This window comes from Mchenga conophoros, linkage group LG5, assembly GCF_057382185.1.
Source record: "Mchenga conophoros isolate Kocher_MC1m ecotype Shallow Benthic linkage group LG5, M_conophoros_male_GT1.1, whole genome shotgun sequence".
NCBI lineage: Eukaryota > Metazoa > Chordata > Actinopteri > Cichliformes > Cichlidae > Mchenga > Mchenga conophoros.
Window position 1 is genome coordinate 22,091,001 of NC_140530.1, and position 16,041 is coordinate 22,107,041.

Consider the following 16,041-nt stretch of genomic DNA (forward strand, 5'->3'; position numbering starts at 1 on the left):
CTGCTTTCTTTCTGAAGCTCTTTGTGGTTGTGGGTCTTTTATGAGCATGAGAACAAAGGAATCCTTTTACTCTGCAAGGTCCCTTAGCCCCGTCCGACACCTTTGGGCCCCTGAGCCTCGTTGGGTATGTTATTTTTCCCTTTTACAAAAAAAGCATAACACAAAAATAATAGCAAGGAAATCAATTAAATCATAACGGAACAAAACAATGAGGTGAAAGAGTTACGGGGTCATGAGAGACATTAAAAATCACAGATATCAATATCTTTTTCTTATGGGAAGAATAGAATAAATTGGGCCACATAAAGTTCCATTTCCTTCATGAAAAAAAAGGAAGCGTGGCTTCTCTTTTGAGAGCTTACATTTATGGATGTGGCATCTGACAAGGAGTAAAAGCCAACAGATGAGGTACTGCTCTCGTATTTCTTACAACCAAATAAGATGACAAATACAAATATATAGAAATATAAATTAAAATAAAAATTTCTGAGACCATCTTGTTAGAGGTAAAACCAGAATGCTTTTACCAAAATGCTTTTCCATGACACCTGCGTAAAAGTACAAAACCAAAATAAATGGCATCTAAATCGCTTTTATAGTTTTATTGGAGGTTTGGTGATTAAATCTATGGATTCATGTAAAGGAAACCACCACCTTGTTTGTAAGGACCAAATCCTTTCCACTCAGTGTCCTTAACAAAACCTTGCTGGGTCCGCTGCCAGATAGGCGAGAGTGTTTGATGACGCAGAACGTCAGAATTAAGATCTCGCGATACTTCGTCTGGGCATTGCTTTATAAGAACTGGCTCGCCCTTGTCCCCTCCGTTCGTCCTCAGTGCAGGATAACGAAGCATCGATTTTCTCTGCTTCCGTTAACTACAAGCCGTGTTTTCTTTTATTTTTCTGAGCAGCACCTAAGATCGCTTATTGTCACTATAACACGACGAGGGTTACACCGGAAGCTGTGAAGTTTTAAGAGGTAGGTGTTCTTATTTGACCTAATCGCGATCGTCACCCCTATTTCTAGTAGCCTCTTAGCTAACGTTAGCCGTCCTGCTAAGATCAGTCAACCGGCAAGGATCACGATGGGCCCGGCTAACGATAGGAAAGCCTGGCTTACACTTTTTATGTCTCAGAACGATCTCATCGCGAAATTTATTACCATCGGAGATACATAAGGTATGACTGTTGCGCAACTTTTGCGCAAAAAATGGTGAGTCAAAACAGGGAAGTACCCGTTAAACCAGTGAATTTATTTAAAGTGTTGAGGGTTTAATAAATAAATTTTTATTGTAACACCGGTTGAGTAGAGATGGGTAGACCTTATGAATAAACATAAATCATGTCCATAATTATCCTAAAGTAGCGTTGTTTAGGTAGAGCGCTACTGTTTTTAGTGTAGCCCGGAGACGCCCATGAGTTCAGTCAAAGTAAGGACTGTAGGACAACTCGGGTATAAGCAGGGGTATTTAATCAGACAGAAGACAGAAGTTTCATTATTAATAACAATAATAATAATCTTCATCTTTCGGCAGTAGTACTTTGAGTAGCTTTAAATAAGTTTTAGAAGTGCTCGACAAATAATGTGGGAAACATTTTTAAAGGCATATAAATAAACACAGAAACAAAGACTAGCTTTTCTTTTCTTTGTTTGGAACATCGGCATTACTTTTATGTTATGTACATACTGATCTCTATCTGGTGGGTATATAAGGGAAAGAGCAGCTTCAATGCACCACATTAGTCACTGTTAGATTTCTCTGGAACTTCATAGGGAGCAAAGTTCAGGTGTGGGTGTCCTACCTGGGAACTGGTTTCTGTTGGGGAAAGGTTACGACCCAGCTATGAGCAAACACTGCAGGCTTCTTAAAGTAACACTTGACTATTGTGAGTGTAGCCAAACGTGTGGGCTCGTACGAGTCTTTCAGCTTTCACCTATTATATCAGTGGCTCAGTGAACTCATCTCACCTGCCTTTGAAAGTCTCAGGTAATCAGATCTCATTCTCATTTGTTTTTGTTTTTCAAAATCTAGATTTAGCTGAACCATGTAGGAGTGTTTGACCATAAACGGCATTTTCTCACTTTCTTGACCTATGTTGTTAAACAGGTTTTTGCAACAGACAGGCTTTTTCTTCTGAAAAGCCTTCTTTCCTTTCTTTTATGGGACAAAGACATTATCTACACTGTCTGCAGGACATGTTTCACATAAGTTTTCTCTTTCTCCTTTAGAACTCAAGACAATCATCGTCATCACCGCTGCTGATTATGGATGTAATAGTGCGCCGCTGTCCTTTCTTGGCTCGCATGCCCCAGGCCTTTCTCCAGCAGTCCAAAAAGACGCTGGTGACGTATGCCCAGCGATGTCCCATCATGATGGAGCTGGCTGCAAAACCTATGGCCCCTTCAATGGCACGTGCCCTCTGTTCCTCCTCATCCTCCTACCAGAAGCCTGAGAACACTGTGTCTGCCGGTGAGGGTGATAAAGATGGTGGTCATACTGGCTATTCTAATCAACACTACAGCTGTGTTATATTTAGTCAGATAAATCATGTAATTATAGAATTATTGATAAATGTGAAATTTACTTTTTTCCCTTTGCAGCCCCCAAAAAGGAGGTGGAGTCCAAGCTGCCAGCTGGCCACCCTATGCCACCTCCGGGACAGATGAAGGCCTCCAAATGCCCTTTCCTGGCTGCTGAGATGAGCCAGAAGAACAGTGGCGTAGTCCGTCAGATTGGCATAGAGTTCCAAGAGGATGTACAGGAAGTCCGCACTGTGAAGAAAGGTGAGGTTTTTTTTTTGTTGTTGTTGTTTTTTTCTTTTTCTTTGAGAACTAAATCAGTTTTCCATAGTTTCGTACAATATTTAATAGCAGTTTGTTTTTGTCCTGACAGAAGTGCCTGCTGACCAACTAAAGCAGCCAAACCTGGCCAGCACTACTGAAGGAGAAACCACATTAATGAAAACCCTCCTGAAACAGCGACCTAAGAAAGTCAGCCACCTGCTTCAAGACAACTTACCAGCAAGAAGTAGGTTTTATTTTGATAGTCTAACCACACTGTCCTACAAGCCTGTGATTAACCTAGCTACTGTCTACCTTACTATGACAATCTTCTTTTTTATTTGCGAGTATGTTTTGGTGTTTTTGCACACGGGTGTAGTCTTTCCTCACATTAAAGTTACTCCATCAGTTGCAGTACTGTAGCAACACTAAGCCACATTAAGCAACTTTTACCTTCCTTGTCTCTTCCAGCGGCCCGCTTCCAGTACGATGCGTTTTTTGAGAAGAAGATCGAAGAGAAGAAGAACGATCACACGTACCGCGTGTTTAAGACCGTGAATCGTCGGGCCACCGAGTTCCCGATGGCTGACGACTTCACAAGCTCTTTACAAGAAAAGCGTGACGTGTCGGTTTGGTGCAGCAACGACTACCTGGGCATGAGTCGACACCCTCGAGTCGTGCAGTCCATCATGTGAGTAACTGAGTAGTTAATCCAGTTTCATGGGTCAAGGTGTGTTGACGTGTCTACCTTCCCTGATTGCTTTTTACCTTTTGTCCCTCTGTGAGAGCTAAGTTCGGAGAGAAACCAGCTCAGAGCATAATTACATGATGCAACCTGGAACCCTTTGGTGATACTGGCCATTATTTGTGTGGGTGTTGAGTTGGACATGGATCACACCTAAACCTCATGTGTCACGATGATGGTGTTGTTTTTCCTTCTCCTCCCCCCGCCCCAGCTTGTTTGAGCTTGCATACAAGTCTGCAGCATTTTAATGAGCAACTGTTTGTCTCTTTCCAGGGATACTTTACAAAAACATGGTTCGGGGGCAGGAGGTACCAGGAATATCTCTGGGACCAGTAAATTCCATGTGGAGCTAGAACAAGAGCTGGCTGACCTTCACAAGAAGGATGCGGCGCTGCTGTTCACCTCCTGCTTTGTTGCCAATGACTCCACCCTCTTCACCCTTGCGAAGATGCTGCCTGGTATGCAGAAGGAAAAACTTGGTGTATTTAACAGTAATTCGAACCTCCTGTAAGCGTGTTTGGTCTCATTGACGGTTTCCTCTCCTCTGAACACTTTTAGGTTGTGAAATCTACTCTGACGCAGGTAACCACGCCTCAATGATTCAAGGTATCAGGAACAGCGGCGCTAAGAAATTCATTTTCCGCCACAATGATGTGGCCCATCTTCGAGAGCTCCTGGAGAAAGGAGATCCCACAAAACCAAAGATCGTGGCTTTTGAGACCGTCCATTCCATGGATGGTCAGTTTCTAATTACTGCTTCACTGCTGTTGGATAAATGTTAATATTTCTATTTTTTTTTTTTTTTTTTACTTTCTCTTACTGCGTGTGTCCTGGAAAATATTACTGTTCTTGCAAAATCAATAATTCATTCAAACTAAGTCATGAAGTGCTCTTTAAGAAGCAAAAAACAAGTCTGACCAGGTTTGTGTGCCTTTCTTTCTGTAACACAGGTGCCGTGTGTCCGCTGGAGGAAATGTGCGACGTGGCCCACGAGTTTGGCGCCATCACCTTCGTGGACGAGGTTCACGCTGTGGGCCTCTACGGCTCCAGAGGGGGGGGCATCGGCGACAGGGATGGCGTCATGGACAAGATGGATATCATCTCGGGAACTCTAGGTAAGTGCGCAATCTCTACTAAAAAAAAAAAAATGTAGAGCTTGCTGCTGCTGTACTGTTTCATTTCTTTTTTTCGAACCAAATAACTGCCACTGGTTAGTGGAACTCGTCTAGCTTGATTGTTTGAATTAGACTGAGGATCAGGCCTCAGCCGTGTCATCCAATATACCAGAGGGCTGAAAAGAATCTGGAGCAGCTCTGTTGTTGCTAGGAGACTACAGGCTCTTGTTGTGCTCCTATGGAATTACTCAGATTGCGTGTCACTGTCAGACTGAGGGGACAATTATTTCCAACTCAAGAGCACTACAGCTCCTGCACAGCTGACATTTCAGGCGGTTCTAGTTTGAGATTACAATGGCTGTAAAAAATTTTTTATTTATTTATTTATTTTAAGACCACTGGCTCCGTAATGTTGAACGAGAGGAGTTGTAATAATCAGCGTTATGTTCTTTTCTAGGGAAGGCCTTTGGCTGTGTGGGTGGCTACATTGCGAGTACCACCGCCCTGGTGGACACAGTGCGTTCCTACGCCGCTGGTTTTATCTTCACCACCTCTCTGCCCCCGATGCTTCTAGCCGGAGCCAGGGAATCGATCCAGATCCTTAAAGGGGAAGAGGGGCGCTCGCTGAGACTTAAACACCAGCGCAACGTCAAGCTCCTCCGGCAGATGCTGATGGACTCTGGGTTGCCTGTTGTGCACTGCCCCAGCCACATCATCCCTGTCCGGGTAATCTGCGATTGAATTGATTGTGTGGAACTTGAAAAGCAGATGAAGTCACAACGGCTCGATTCTCATGGCGCGTGTGTCTCTTTGGTATAATTAGGTTTCGAATGCTGAGAAAAACACGGAGGTGTGTGACATCATGATGCGTCGCCATAACATCTATGTGCAGGCCATCAACTATCCCACCGTTGCCAGGGGAGATGAGCTGCTGCGCATTGCCCCAACCCCTCACCACACCCCCGAGATGATGAAATACTTTGTTGGTAAGCCGACAAAGTAACACGTTTCACTTGAAATACTTGATAGTGTATAAGAAGGCTACAACAAGTTAAACAGTATTTATGTCTTAATTTGATCGAACTGAACTGTGTAGCTGTTTATGCAAAAGTTACATTACATGAGTAACTTCATCCAACCTGTAACAAACTGTACTTTTCTATCATTGAAGTAAAACTGACCTCTCTTTATCTGTTTTCCCCTTTCAGAGAGGCTGGAGCAAACATGGAAGGAGGTGGGCCTGGAGCTGAAGCCCCACTCATCAGCAGAGTGCACCTTCTGCCAGCAGCCACTACACTTCGAGGTGATGAGCGAGCGAGAGAAGTCTTACTTCAATGGGCTCAGCCACCTCATCTCAGCCTGCGCATAACACTAATCACCCACTGCAGTCTGAAGACAGCGCGTCCACGCTTAAGCCCCATTCCTCTGTCACTATCGTAGAATGTATTAATTATCTTTAATAATTTGTCCTACACATATTTAAAATTATCTATGTTCAGATGGTCTATATACTGCAAATAAAATATGGGAAAGAATCTCTGTGTGTGTTTGGTTTTTGAAAGTGTTTATAAAGATGTGAGGAGTGGCAAGAAATGAGTGGGATGCACTCAGTTTTCTTTTTACTGCCCTAGGATTCAAGGCCACTGTTAAGTTAATTTCTTCATTGGGCTGTTGTATAAACTGATTAAATGTGGCTCCGATGACACTGTGCTATCATGCTCAGTCACATGGGTTTTTTACTGATGGGTAAAATGATAACTGAATAAAGCTACAAAAATGGGTCACATTAATTGGACATGCTTGGCAGATGCCAGGTTTTTGATTTTTATTTTTTTTAAACTGTTGCTGATAATTTGATCCAATTATGTCTAGTCCACTGGCCTGCTTGTGCTTGTGAGAAAAGTGGAACACTGAAAAATGTCTTGTTGCAGTTTTGTTTTTTTGTTTTTCTTTACTTTTTTTTTTTTAAAAACACTTTAGTTAAAGTATACAAAATTAGATAGACATAAAATTTACATACACTTACGTATACAAAATCATGATCATATACCATACATTAAGAAAAAAAAAAAGGAAAACAAAGGAAAGTCAAGCATCTGAGTCAACTAAAAACTTAAATTTACAATTTCAATACATCCCAAGGGAAAACTTTTGCAAGTTTCAGATCGATTGTTCTCCTTCTCCATAGATCTGTAATGATATGTTTACTCACCACATCACTACTTATCTTTTGTTCTATCACTCCTTTGGCACGGGTTTTCCAAATATGGGTGTTTATTACACACATTATCAACCAAAAGAGTCTCCTTTTGTCTTCACCCATTTTTTCTTTAAACAAACCATATTTAACTGCTTTAATATTAACATCAACGTCATAACCAATTTCTGTCATCTTCTGCCTTATCTCAGTTGTCCTATAATTTGTTTTCCTATAAAACGTTTTGCTTTACCATAGCACACAATCCTGTCATGACACTTTGTAACGAGCAAGACATTTGGTACTTCATTAGTTTTATCAGGTACTGCAGTATAATAATGCACTGATTTTGTTGTTGGTTATGTGTACGCTGCTTTAGGCGTGTTGGTTTGAATGTGTGAGCCTCCTTATGAGCAATCAGATATATTATAAATGAAGTCCTGTTTTTATAATCGCTCTTAGAAATATCTATTTAGTGACTTAAGACCACAATAAAATAATTTCTCTTTCTCTATCTGGTGAAATCTTACTGTGTGTAGAGAACCTACTAACCTACTTTCCCATGGATTCACATGGAGATGACATAGATAAAGCTGTAAGACCTAGATTCACAGAATAAAGGAGGTCACAATGACAATGATACACTCAAAATTGGCACACATACCCATTTTCTTTGGGTCCACATAAGCCTCGGACTATGCATCAAAACAGGCAATGTGACCGACACAGGCACAAACAGGAAAACGTATTTATTGTCACATTTTTCTAACAGATTCTGATAAAAATCAGGATATGAAGGTTTAATCTCAGTCTTGAAAAGGTCAATTATAATAGCTTTTCTAACATAGCTGTCTCATCAAAACCAGAGATACACTGAAAATGGAAGTGGGAACCACTACTTTTAGTTGTTACAAGAAATTGTAGCCGTCACTGCTTTACACAAATGGCTCACTTCCACTTTTGAGCTGACTTTTTGTTACAATTCGGACAAGAGCTGATGGAAAGTTACAAAAACCAAAACCTGTATGTACTGAGCAAGAAGTCTTCCAGACCTCGGGGAGGTGCAGTGCTATACCTATCAAAAAAGATTTATGTGAAAGTGTTCGAACTCTTCTTCACATCTGTGAACCTACAGTGGCGCAAAAAAAAAAAAAAAGGCACAAAATCAAAAGGCCATTAGCTGAGGCAGTAAGAGCTAACTGGTTTTAGATGAAAAATATGTCAAATATATCAAAATATTAAGAAAATCATAGACTACAAAGTACTGTATATATATCTAATAATGTGTGGACCTCCTAGGTTCAGTCTTTTTCTACTTGTACTGTAATAAACTTTAATGTTTAAATCATTACTTGCTAACTGAGGCCGGTAGGCCCATTGCACAATCTAACCTTAGGTTAAGACTGGTGGGTTGTCCACCTGTCCTGAGAAGATTGTGACATTGTGTTTGCACAGACCTGAATACTCCAGACCAGCGCACTACCAAAAGACTTGCTTACGATAGCTAATAATAAGTTATCAAGTTCACCTGAGGCTGCTTACCTATGGAAGCAGTAAGGGTGGCTTAATTTTTCACACGACTGCATTTCTCTACCATAGGAGGAAATACTGGTTCACTAAGTGATCATTTGTTGAATAATAAGTGTAACATATTTTAACAATACAAGGCTAAATCATGATAAGGTTCAGGAACACGGGAATATTGTTCATCATACTCTTACTGAACTTCCCGGAGGAACCCACCTGAGGGTTTTTTTTATAACACAGCATGTACTGAGTGTTTGACCCTTTAGCTATTTTTTTGTTCCATGGCCTCTGACTCATGCATGGCTGCCAGACTCTCAGACAGCAGACAAAAGCAGGAGCAGTGAAACCCAGGGCAGGCTAACACTGGGAGTTAAGAAAGGGTCACAGACTTCTCACATTCACTGATTCATTCCATCTGCTCGTAACTCCACTTTGGAAACCCCAGAATGAGAAACCAGACAGATACTTAGAAACAAATTTCTTTTGTGTTAACTTGAGATTTTAAGCTAAATACATTCAGTGAACATATACCGAGACTGAATTCGACTGAAGTTTATTTGTGCTGAAAACAGAAACTGTTTAAACTGAATAAAATGTTTGCTAGTTTTTGTAGGTGTGGTAGCTTTTTAGCGACTTCCTGTGTACAATTCTAGTTACTTGCACTGAACCAGTGGAGGGATTAATTAAAAAAAAAAACTCACAGTATGGCAAAGGACCAGGATACACCATGTTTCAACATCGAGGATTAATTGTGGTATGAAACCACATGCTCTTTTCCAATAAGATCTCATTTTACAAACCATTAGCCAGTAGGCCAGTCACAGTCAGACGTGTCCTCTCTTGTTATACCTGCTTTATTGTTGTTGTTTTGGAAATGGTGTGATGCTTATTTCAAGCAGGACTAAAATAACCTTTTTTTTTCTCTCACACACATATCTAATATAATATATATTCTTTGTTATATAATATACTAATAAATCGATTTGTATTTATTAGGTAGCTTTATCTTCTTCTGCTGCTATATTTTGGTAAGTTGAAATTGTTGAAATTATTTAGAAAGTTTAAAGTTTAAGTCTTGTGGGTTTGTGTTTTTTAAAATCACAGCCGATACCATTCGTATAATTGTGCCGATGCCCAAATGTGGCCACTGAGGGTTAAGGGAAACAAAATAGCTATCAAGTAGGCTTTAAAGCGTATAATGCTCTGGCTGTTGAAGAGACAAAATTGAATTAAAAGGCAGTTTGCTATCATTTCTCAGAAGAGCAAAAGTGGTTAGCTCCATGATGACCTCAACAACTGAATGAACGCCAGCGTCTCTCTCTGCTACAGAAAGCACTGAGAGCTGAAGGACAATGACTGTGTTTTAGACAAACAAGCAAAATCATGCAGTTTCTCAATAAACTATCCACCTCCATGTCCTTGTGTGGCTGTCTGCTACAGTATGAAGTTGATTAGAATAATTACAATGGGATTCAATTTCAAAGCTTTGAACGATGCTCTGGTTTTTGGGCAGTGACTCTTATTGCAGGTGGATTTTGAAAACAATGCGTCCTTTATTATGACTGCAGTGTCTGTCATCTGTCAAGATTAGTCTTTCTTGAAATGTAACATGAGCACATTTTTCCTGGATTCACTGAATAAGAATAGATAAAAGCTGCTTTATTGGAAGCATATCAGACGTCATCCTGCTCAAAGAGGCCGATTGTCACTGTAAAAGCAAAAAAAAAAAAAAAATAGTGCTCTAATGTTTAATAAAAATGATATGCTGTTCAAGCAAAGCTCATGTTTTGGCTGGTTTTCACTCTGCTTTATCTGCCTTAATGTTCCCATCGGGGTCAAGATAACTGTACATCCTTGGGCCTCCTGGAATGTTACCATGTGACCACCTCACTGTTTCATCTACAAGGGCATGAGTGCACGTGTCCGTATGGACTTAATGCTATTATATGCATGTAAAAAGATCCTTTGAAGATTCAGATAAAGGGAGATGTGCTATGTTACAGATGTTAATGCATTCGCTGTGCTCTAAAGTGTTGAAGGCTGTTTGGCCATGCTGTACGTAAACCCGAGAATTGAGAGCTTATACTTTGACTTTCTTTTTTGACTGATTGAGTTCCCATAAAAAAATTTTTGTGGTGGAATCCTGCATTATATAACTCACAGATGTCATTTAAACTTTACTGGGACTCCATTTATATTGATTACAATAATTGATGTCCAGTTTGACTACAGGTTTGAGCCATAGACTCAGCACTAAAAACTAAAACATTAGAAATTACATTTTGAGAAGCATTACTGACCTGAGCTGACTACATTTATTAAAAACTTTATTAATATTTTATAATAATCACTAAGTCACACTTATGAATGACCTCCTTATGATTTGCTTCAACTCCTTTCATGCATTTGACCAATGAAACGAAATCGGAGGCATCTTCCAACAAAAATTTAAATTCTTTGCAGGTTTATTTTGATGTTTAAAGCTTGTTTCGTGCTTATTGATGCAACCCTTAATGACACGTTTTGTCTCTGTTTATATAGAGAGAGACGTGTTTTGACACAGTTTTTCCAAGGGTAGCTGCATAAGAAGAGATCGCCCCGGCTAACTTCTGAGGCACACCCAGTTATTTTGTGCCATAAGCAGTTTTTAAAAGGACTTCCAAGTATGCTTTCAAGGGGTGAAGAGTTGAGAGGAATGTTTAGAGAAAGAAATGACGTCAGACAAGTAACTTAACTGTTGTGGGGTTTCCATAGTGAAGTTGATTATACTGTTGCTGACTCATTTAGTTCATATGGGTGCGCAACTTTGAGTCACAAAAAGTTACAATACCCATGGATGGTTTTGCTACACAGCAGATGAAAATCCATGGAAACCTTATTTATACATTCTGTGGAAATTCATACTGGTATGTAAAGTGTCAAACGGTAACAGTGACCTCACTGTAAATAAGTAGCAAAGGGATGCTTTCACACAGACGGTCCCTCGTGAAGACTGATCTAGAATGGACAGAGTTCATGCTCAACAGCTGGATATTCCTCTTTGCCTTTTTACGTTTACTGTCCTTGGTCAGAAGCACCTCCACAGGCAGATTAGAGGCCATCTTAGACAAAACAGCGATAACACATCAAAACATGTAACTCAGATATGCAAACACACGCACTCACACCCACTTGCCCATAAAAACACACACACATAAGTGTTGCAACCTTCACCTGTGTCAGACTTAGCCTTTGGCTGCACAGGAACAAGGATGTATAAAGGTTATATATCATCAGTCACTGTGACTCTACATTACAGGCTTCGCTGGTAACCCTGTAGCCTTTTCTCCAGAGCTTTTTTTCTCAGACATCCTCGTTTTGCATTCCCACACTAATTTATGGGGAGTAAAAAAGTGCAGTAGTGTAAATATCGAAACAAGTTGCAACCTTAATTATGAAAAAAGAAAAAATACAATGAAAAATGTGTGTTTGACAAACATGAGGCACACAGTTTACTCAATAAATCAAGAGCAGCTGGCCTTCTTAGATGGGGAGGGTTTCTGTCCATGTTTAAATGCGCTGCACAAACGCTTCACAAAGGATTGTGTGTTTGATTGCATGTTTGCATGGACAGAGAAAGAGCATTGTTATATTCAGAGTATAGAGTGTATGCTTGTGCGTGACACCGGGGGCTGATGAACGGATAACAGCCACAGCAGGAGATTCTTGGCTGAAGTCAGTCGTTCCATTTCCTCCCTGTAGGCCAAGCAACACATCATTCTTCAGCATTAAAGGTCTGTTGATAAGAAGCTCCAATTACACAAATCTGTCATGTAGCTAAATCCCTCATAACCTTGGAAAACAGCATGTGTTTACTAACCTGTGCGCATTTGTTTGATTTTAAGATCAAAAAAAGGTATTTTCAGCAGACTGTCAAAGTGTCCTGACCGCTAAACTCTATGTGGTTTAACTGTGTTGTGAGTTGTCTGATAACACTGTGGATGAAAAGGCGGCAACTTCCTGGCTTGACTTTGTTCCACACCCTGTCTGTGCTTCTCCATGCCACCAACTAGCTGCATCTGTGTGGACAGTAATCCTCATTACTGTCGCTCATTTGGCACTGTCCGGTTTAACAAGCATGAAACAACAAGGAAGTCATTTGGGAAAATAATCAAGTGAATTTCCTGAATTCTTTTAGGCCATCACAAAGGCGAGGCTATTCTTCCTGCTAAACTTCTCAGAAGACACTTTGTTATTCAAAAGAATTACTTATTATTGAAGCTCTCCTAAAACGCATTGTGATTGTTTGAGTTTAAAGTCCTCTGCAAGTAGAATCTGCACAAAAGAGGAAAAACTTTAGTACTTGCAAAATGAAATATAGCTTTAACACAGAGATAAAAATGACAACATGAGCTATCAAATCGTTCACTTTCTACATTCACAATCTTTTTTTTTTTTTACCGTGAACCTTTGAACCTGCTCACTTAGGATGATATTGAATCTAATTGTAATCTAATTGTATGGATGCCACATACAGCTGCTATCTGTCTGTACAATGCTGAGGCGAGATAGCACTATTAAATCAAGGGTTCTCCTGTCAGATTTCTTTTATACACAGTTTTTGATCGTTTTAAAATAAAAAAATAAAATAGAATAGAATAAATAGAATAAATAAAATGTATACAAACCAGTATGTTTTACACAGTAGTCTTTTTAAAATAAATCGACAAATGTCTAAGGCTGCATCGTACCACATGTGTGAATAAAAAGTGTGGACATTTCCTTATTAATTTAAACAAACATAACAGAGACAGCAAGGAAATGTGTCTTTGGTTGATTGTTTCTTTGTTGTAATGACACTTCCTGGCAATAAATCTTATACTAGCTATCACCAGCTTGGTAACACACACTGCTGTGGGATGGGTTCCCATTTGTCAACCAGCATTTGTAATAAGTCAGCCAGTGTGGTTGTATTGGTCACGGAAGACTGTACTTCCTGAGAATTCTCAGGAAGAATAACATCACACAGAGACTGCTGGTGTCCTTCTACAGAGCCACCATTGAGAGTGTTCTAACTTACTGCATATGCATCTGGTACACTAGCTGCACAGGGGCTCAGAGGAAAGCACTCCAAGGGATCATTAACACCGCCCAAAAGATCACTGGCTGCCCTCTCCCCACACTGGAAGTTCTACACAACACCCACTGTTTTAAAAAGGCCCAAAACATCATAAAAGACACCTCACATCCTGGCCACTCCCTGTTCGAACTGTTGCCCTCAGGCAGACGGTACAGGGCAATCAGAGCAAGGACTAATAGACTCAAACACAGCTGTTATCCAACTGCAATAACACATCTGAATACTACAAAAAAAATGTCCATCACGCCACTCTTGTGTTAATCTATGCACGGTCTGAAGCATGTGTGTGGGAATGTATGTGAATGTTTTACTGTTATATCTTATTAGTATTTTAAGTATTCTATCTATTTTATTTATTGAATTTTATTGTTTTATTTATATTTTGATATTGCTAGGGATGATGCAATGATCGGGGACCATTCTTAATTTCGTTGTTCTCATGACAATGACAATAAAGTTTCTGATTCTGATTCTGAAGATTCTCAGAGCTGATATACTAAACTTGCTGCTCTGAAGTCAAATACAAAAACATGGAAACACCGTTTAGATCACTGCACTAGAGGTTTGCTGCTGACAGCACTCATGGCACAGGTGTAACTGCACAGCATATAATAAGACGGAGAGTGCTCGAATGTCCTCTGCTCTGAATAAACCCTGAACACTGTTGGCAGCAACTCCAAAGCATGGTAAATGGTAAATGGCCTGTATTTATATAGCGCTTTACTAGTCCCTAAGGACCCCAAAGCGCTTTACATATCCAGTCATCCACCCATTCACACACACATTCACACACTGGCGATAGCAAGCTACATTGTAGCCACAGCCGCCCTGGGGCGCACTGACAGAGGCGAGGCTGCCGGACACTGGCGCCACCGGGCCCTCTGACCACCACCAGTAGGCAACGGGTGAAGTGTCTTGCCCAAGGACACAACGACCGAGACTGTCCAAGCCGGGGCTCGAACCGGCAACCTTCCGATTACAAGGCGAACTCCCAACTCTTGAGCCACAATCGCCCTAAGCATGGCATAATGACACAACCAGCTTCATTGCCTTTAGGGCAATCAATTCTCTCAGTGCAAGCAAAGGTAACAAGCAATCTGCAGCCTTATCTATAAAGTACACAGCGCTCGAACTAAAAAAGTCTGTTTTAAATTATCATTTTTAAAGAGAAATTTTGACCCTCCAACCACCGTTAAATACTTACAGTCTTTATCTCATCTACTTTATGTCTAGAGAGAATGTTTTTTTTTTTAATTGCAGTTTCTGTTTTGCATTTCACTGGCGAGTGAAACCATGTTGTGACAGACACCAGCACAATGGTGCAGACCAGTGTAGCAATCGTAAAAAGTTGAGTGGATTTACCAGTCTTCACATTTCCTCATTCACGAGGTTTATCGTTGTTTCAGGTTGGTGGCTATAAATAAACCAGCCAACTAGTCTTACATTGTTGTGTTTGCCCAAAAGCTAATAAACAAAGAAGCAAAATTTTCTCTTCTCAGATGTTAAGCTTTCATGAAAAGGCGGCAACTTCCTGGCTTGACTTTGTTCCACACCCTGTCTGTGCTTCTCCATGCCACCAACTAGCTGCTATACTATGCAGGTAAAATTTTTAAAAAGACCCTGAGCCTCAACCCATGTTTTTATTTTTTTTAATTTGTGCCACTGTGAATCATTTCCTGAATGATCTATTAGGGTGTTGCATCTGTGTGGACAGTAATCCTCATTACTGTCGCTCATTTGGCACTGTCCGGTTTAACCCTCTCAGGCTCAAATTAAACTTTTTGTTGCTAATGCACAACCAAGTCCTTCAGTGGTACTTCTGAGTATAAAAAACCTCATAAAATATGTATGTGGGGTAATCAGGTTGTTAGTTTTTAACTGTTGCAAATCGGCAACACCTGCCTTGAGAGGGTTAACAAGCATAAAACAACAAGGAAGTCATTTGGGAAAATAATCGAGTGAATTTCCTGAATTATTTTAAGCCATCACAAAGGCGAGGCTATTCTTCCTGCTAAACTTCTCAGAAGACACTTTGTTATTCAAAAGAATTACTTATTATTGAAGCTCTCCTAAAACGCATTGTGATTGTTTGAGTCCAAAGTCCTCTGCAAGTAGAATCTGCACAAAAGAGGAAAAACTTTAGTACTTGCAAAATGAAATATAGCTTTAACACAGAGATAAAAATGACAACATGAGCTATCAAATCGTTCACTTTCTACATTCACAATCTTTTTTTTTTTACTGTGAACCTTTGAACCTGCTCACTTAGGATGATATTGAATCTAATTGTAATCTAATTGTATGGATGCCACATACAGCTGCTATCTGTCTGTACAATGCTGAGGCGAGATAGCACTATTAAATCAAGGGTTCTCCTGTCAGATTTCTTTTATACACAGTTTTTGATCGTTTTAAAATTAAAAAAATAAAATAAAATAGAATAGAATAAATAAAATGTATACAAACCAGTATGTTTTACACAGTAGTCTTTTTCAAATAAATCGACAAATGTCTAAGGCTGCATCGTACCACATGTGTGAATAAAAATTGTGGACAT

At 40.0% G+C, this 16,041-nt stretch overlaps 1 protein-coding gene across 1 annotated transcript; it reads left to right on the forward strand.

Annotated features, from left to right (window-relative positions):
* The first annotated feature begins 811 nt into the window (after positions 1–811).
* alas1 (aminolevulinate, delta-, synthase 1) lies at positions 812–6,176 on the forward strand. Its single transcript, XM_085274253.1, has 11 exons — positions 812–978; positions 2,230–2,470; positions 2,602–2,784; positions 2,894–3,028; positions 3,253–3,472; positions 3,800–3,984; positions 4,085–4,264; positions 4,477–4,641; positions 5,099–5,367; positions 5,465–5,627; positions 5,850–6,176. The coding sequence occupies exons 2-11, from the start codon at positions 2,266–2,268 to the stop codon at positions 6,008–6,010; spliced, it is 1,866 nt and encodes a 621-aa protein (XP_085130379.1). The 5' UTR covers positions 812–978; positions 2,230–2,265; the 3' UTR covers positions 6,011–6,176.
* The last annotated feature ends 9,865 nt before the right edge of the window (positions 6,177–16,041 follow it).

Excerpts from the sequence above, each read along its gene's own strand:
- alas1 (XM_085274253.1), top strand. The coding sequence starts at position 2,266 with ATGGATGTAATAGTGCGCCGCTGTCCTTTCTTGGCTCGCATGCCCCAG. Across the intron at positions 2,471-2,601 it reads TGAGAACACTGTGTCTGCCG|CCCCCAAAAAGGAGGTGGAG; the intron begins GTGAGGGTGATA and ends TTCCCTTTGCAG. Across the intron at positions 3,473-3,799 it reads CGAGTCGTGCAGTCCATCAT|GGATACTTTACAAAAACATG; the intron begins GTGAGTAACTGA and ends GTCTCTTTCCAG.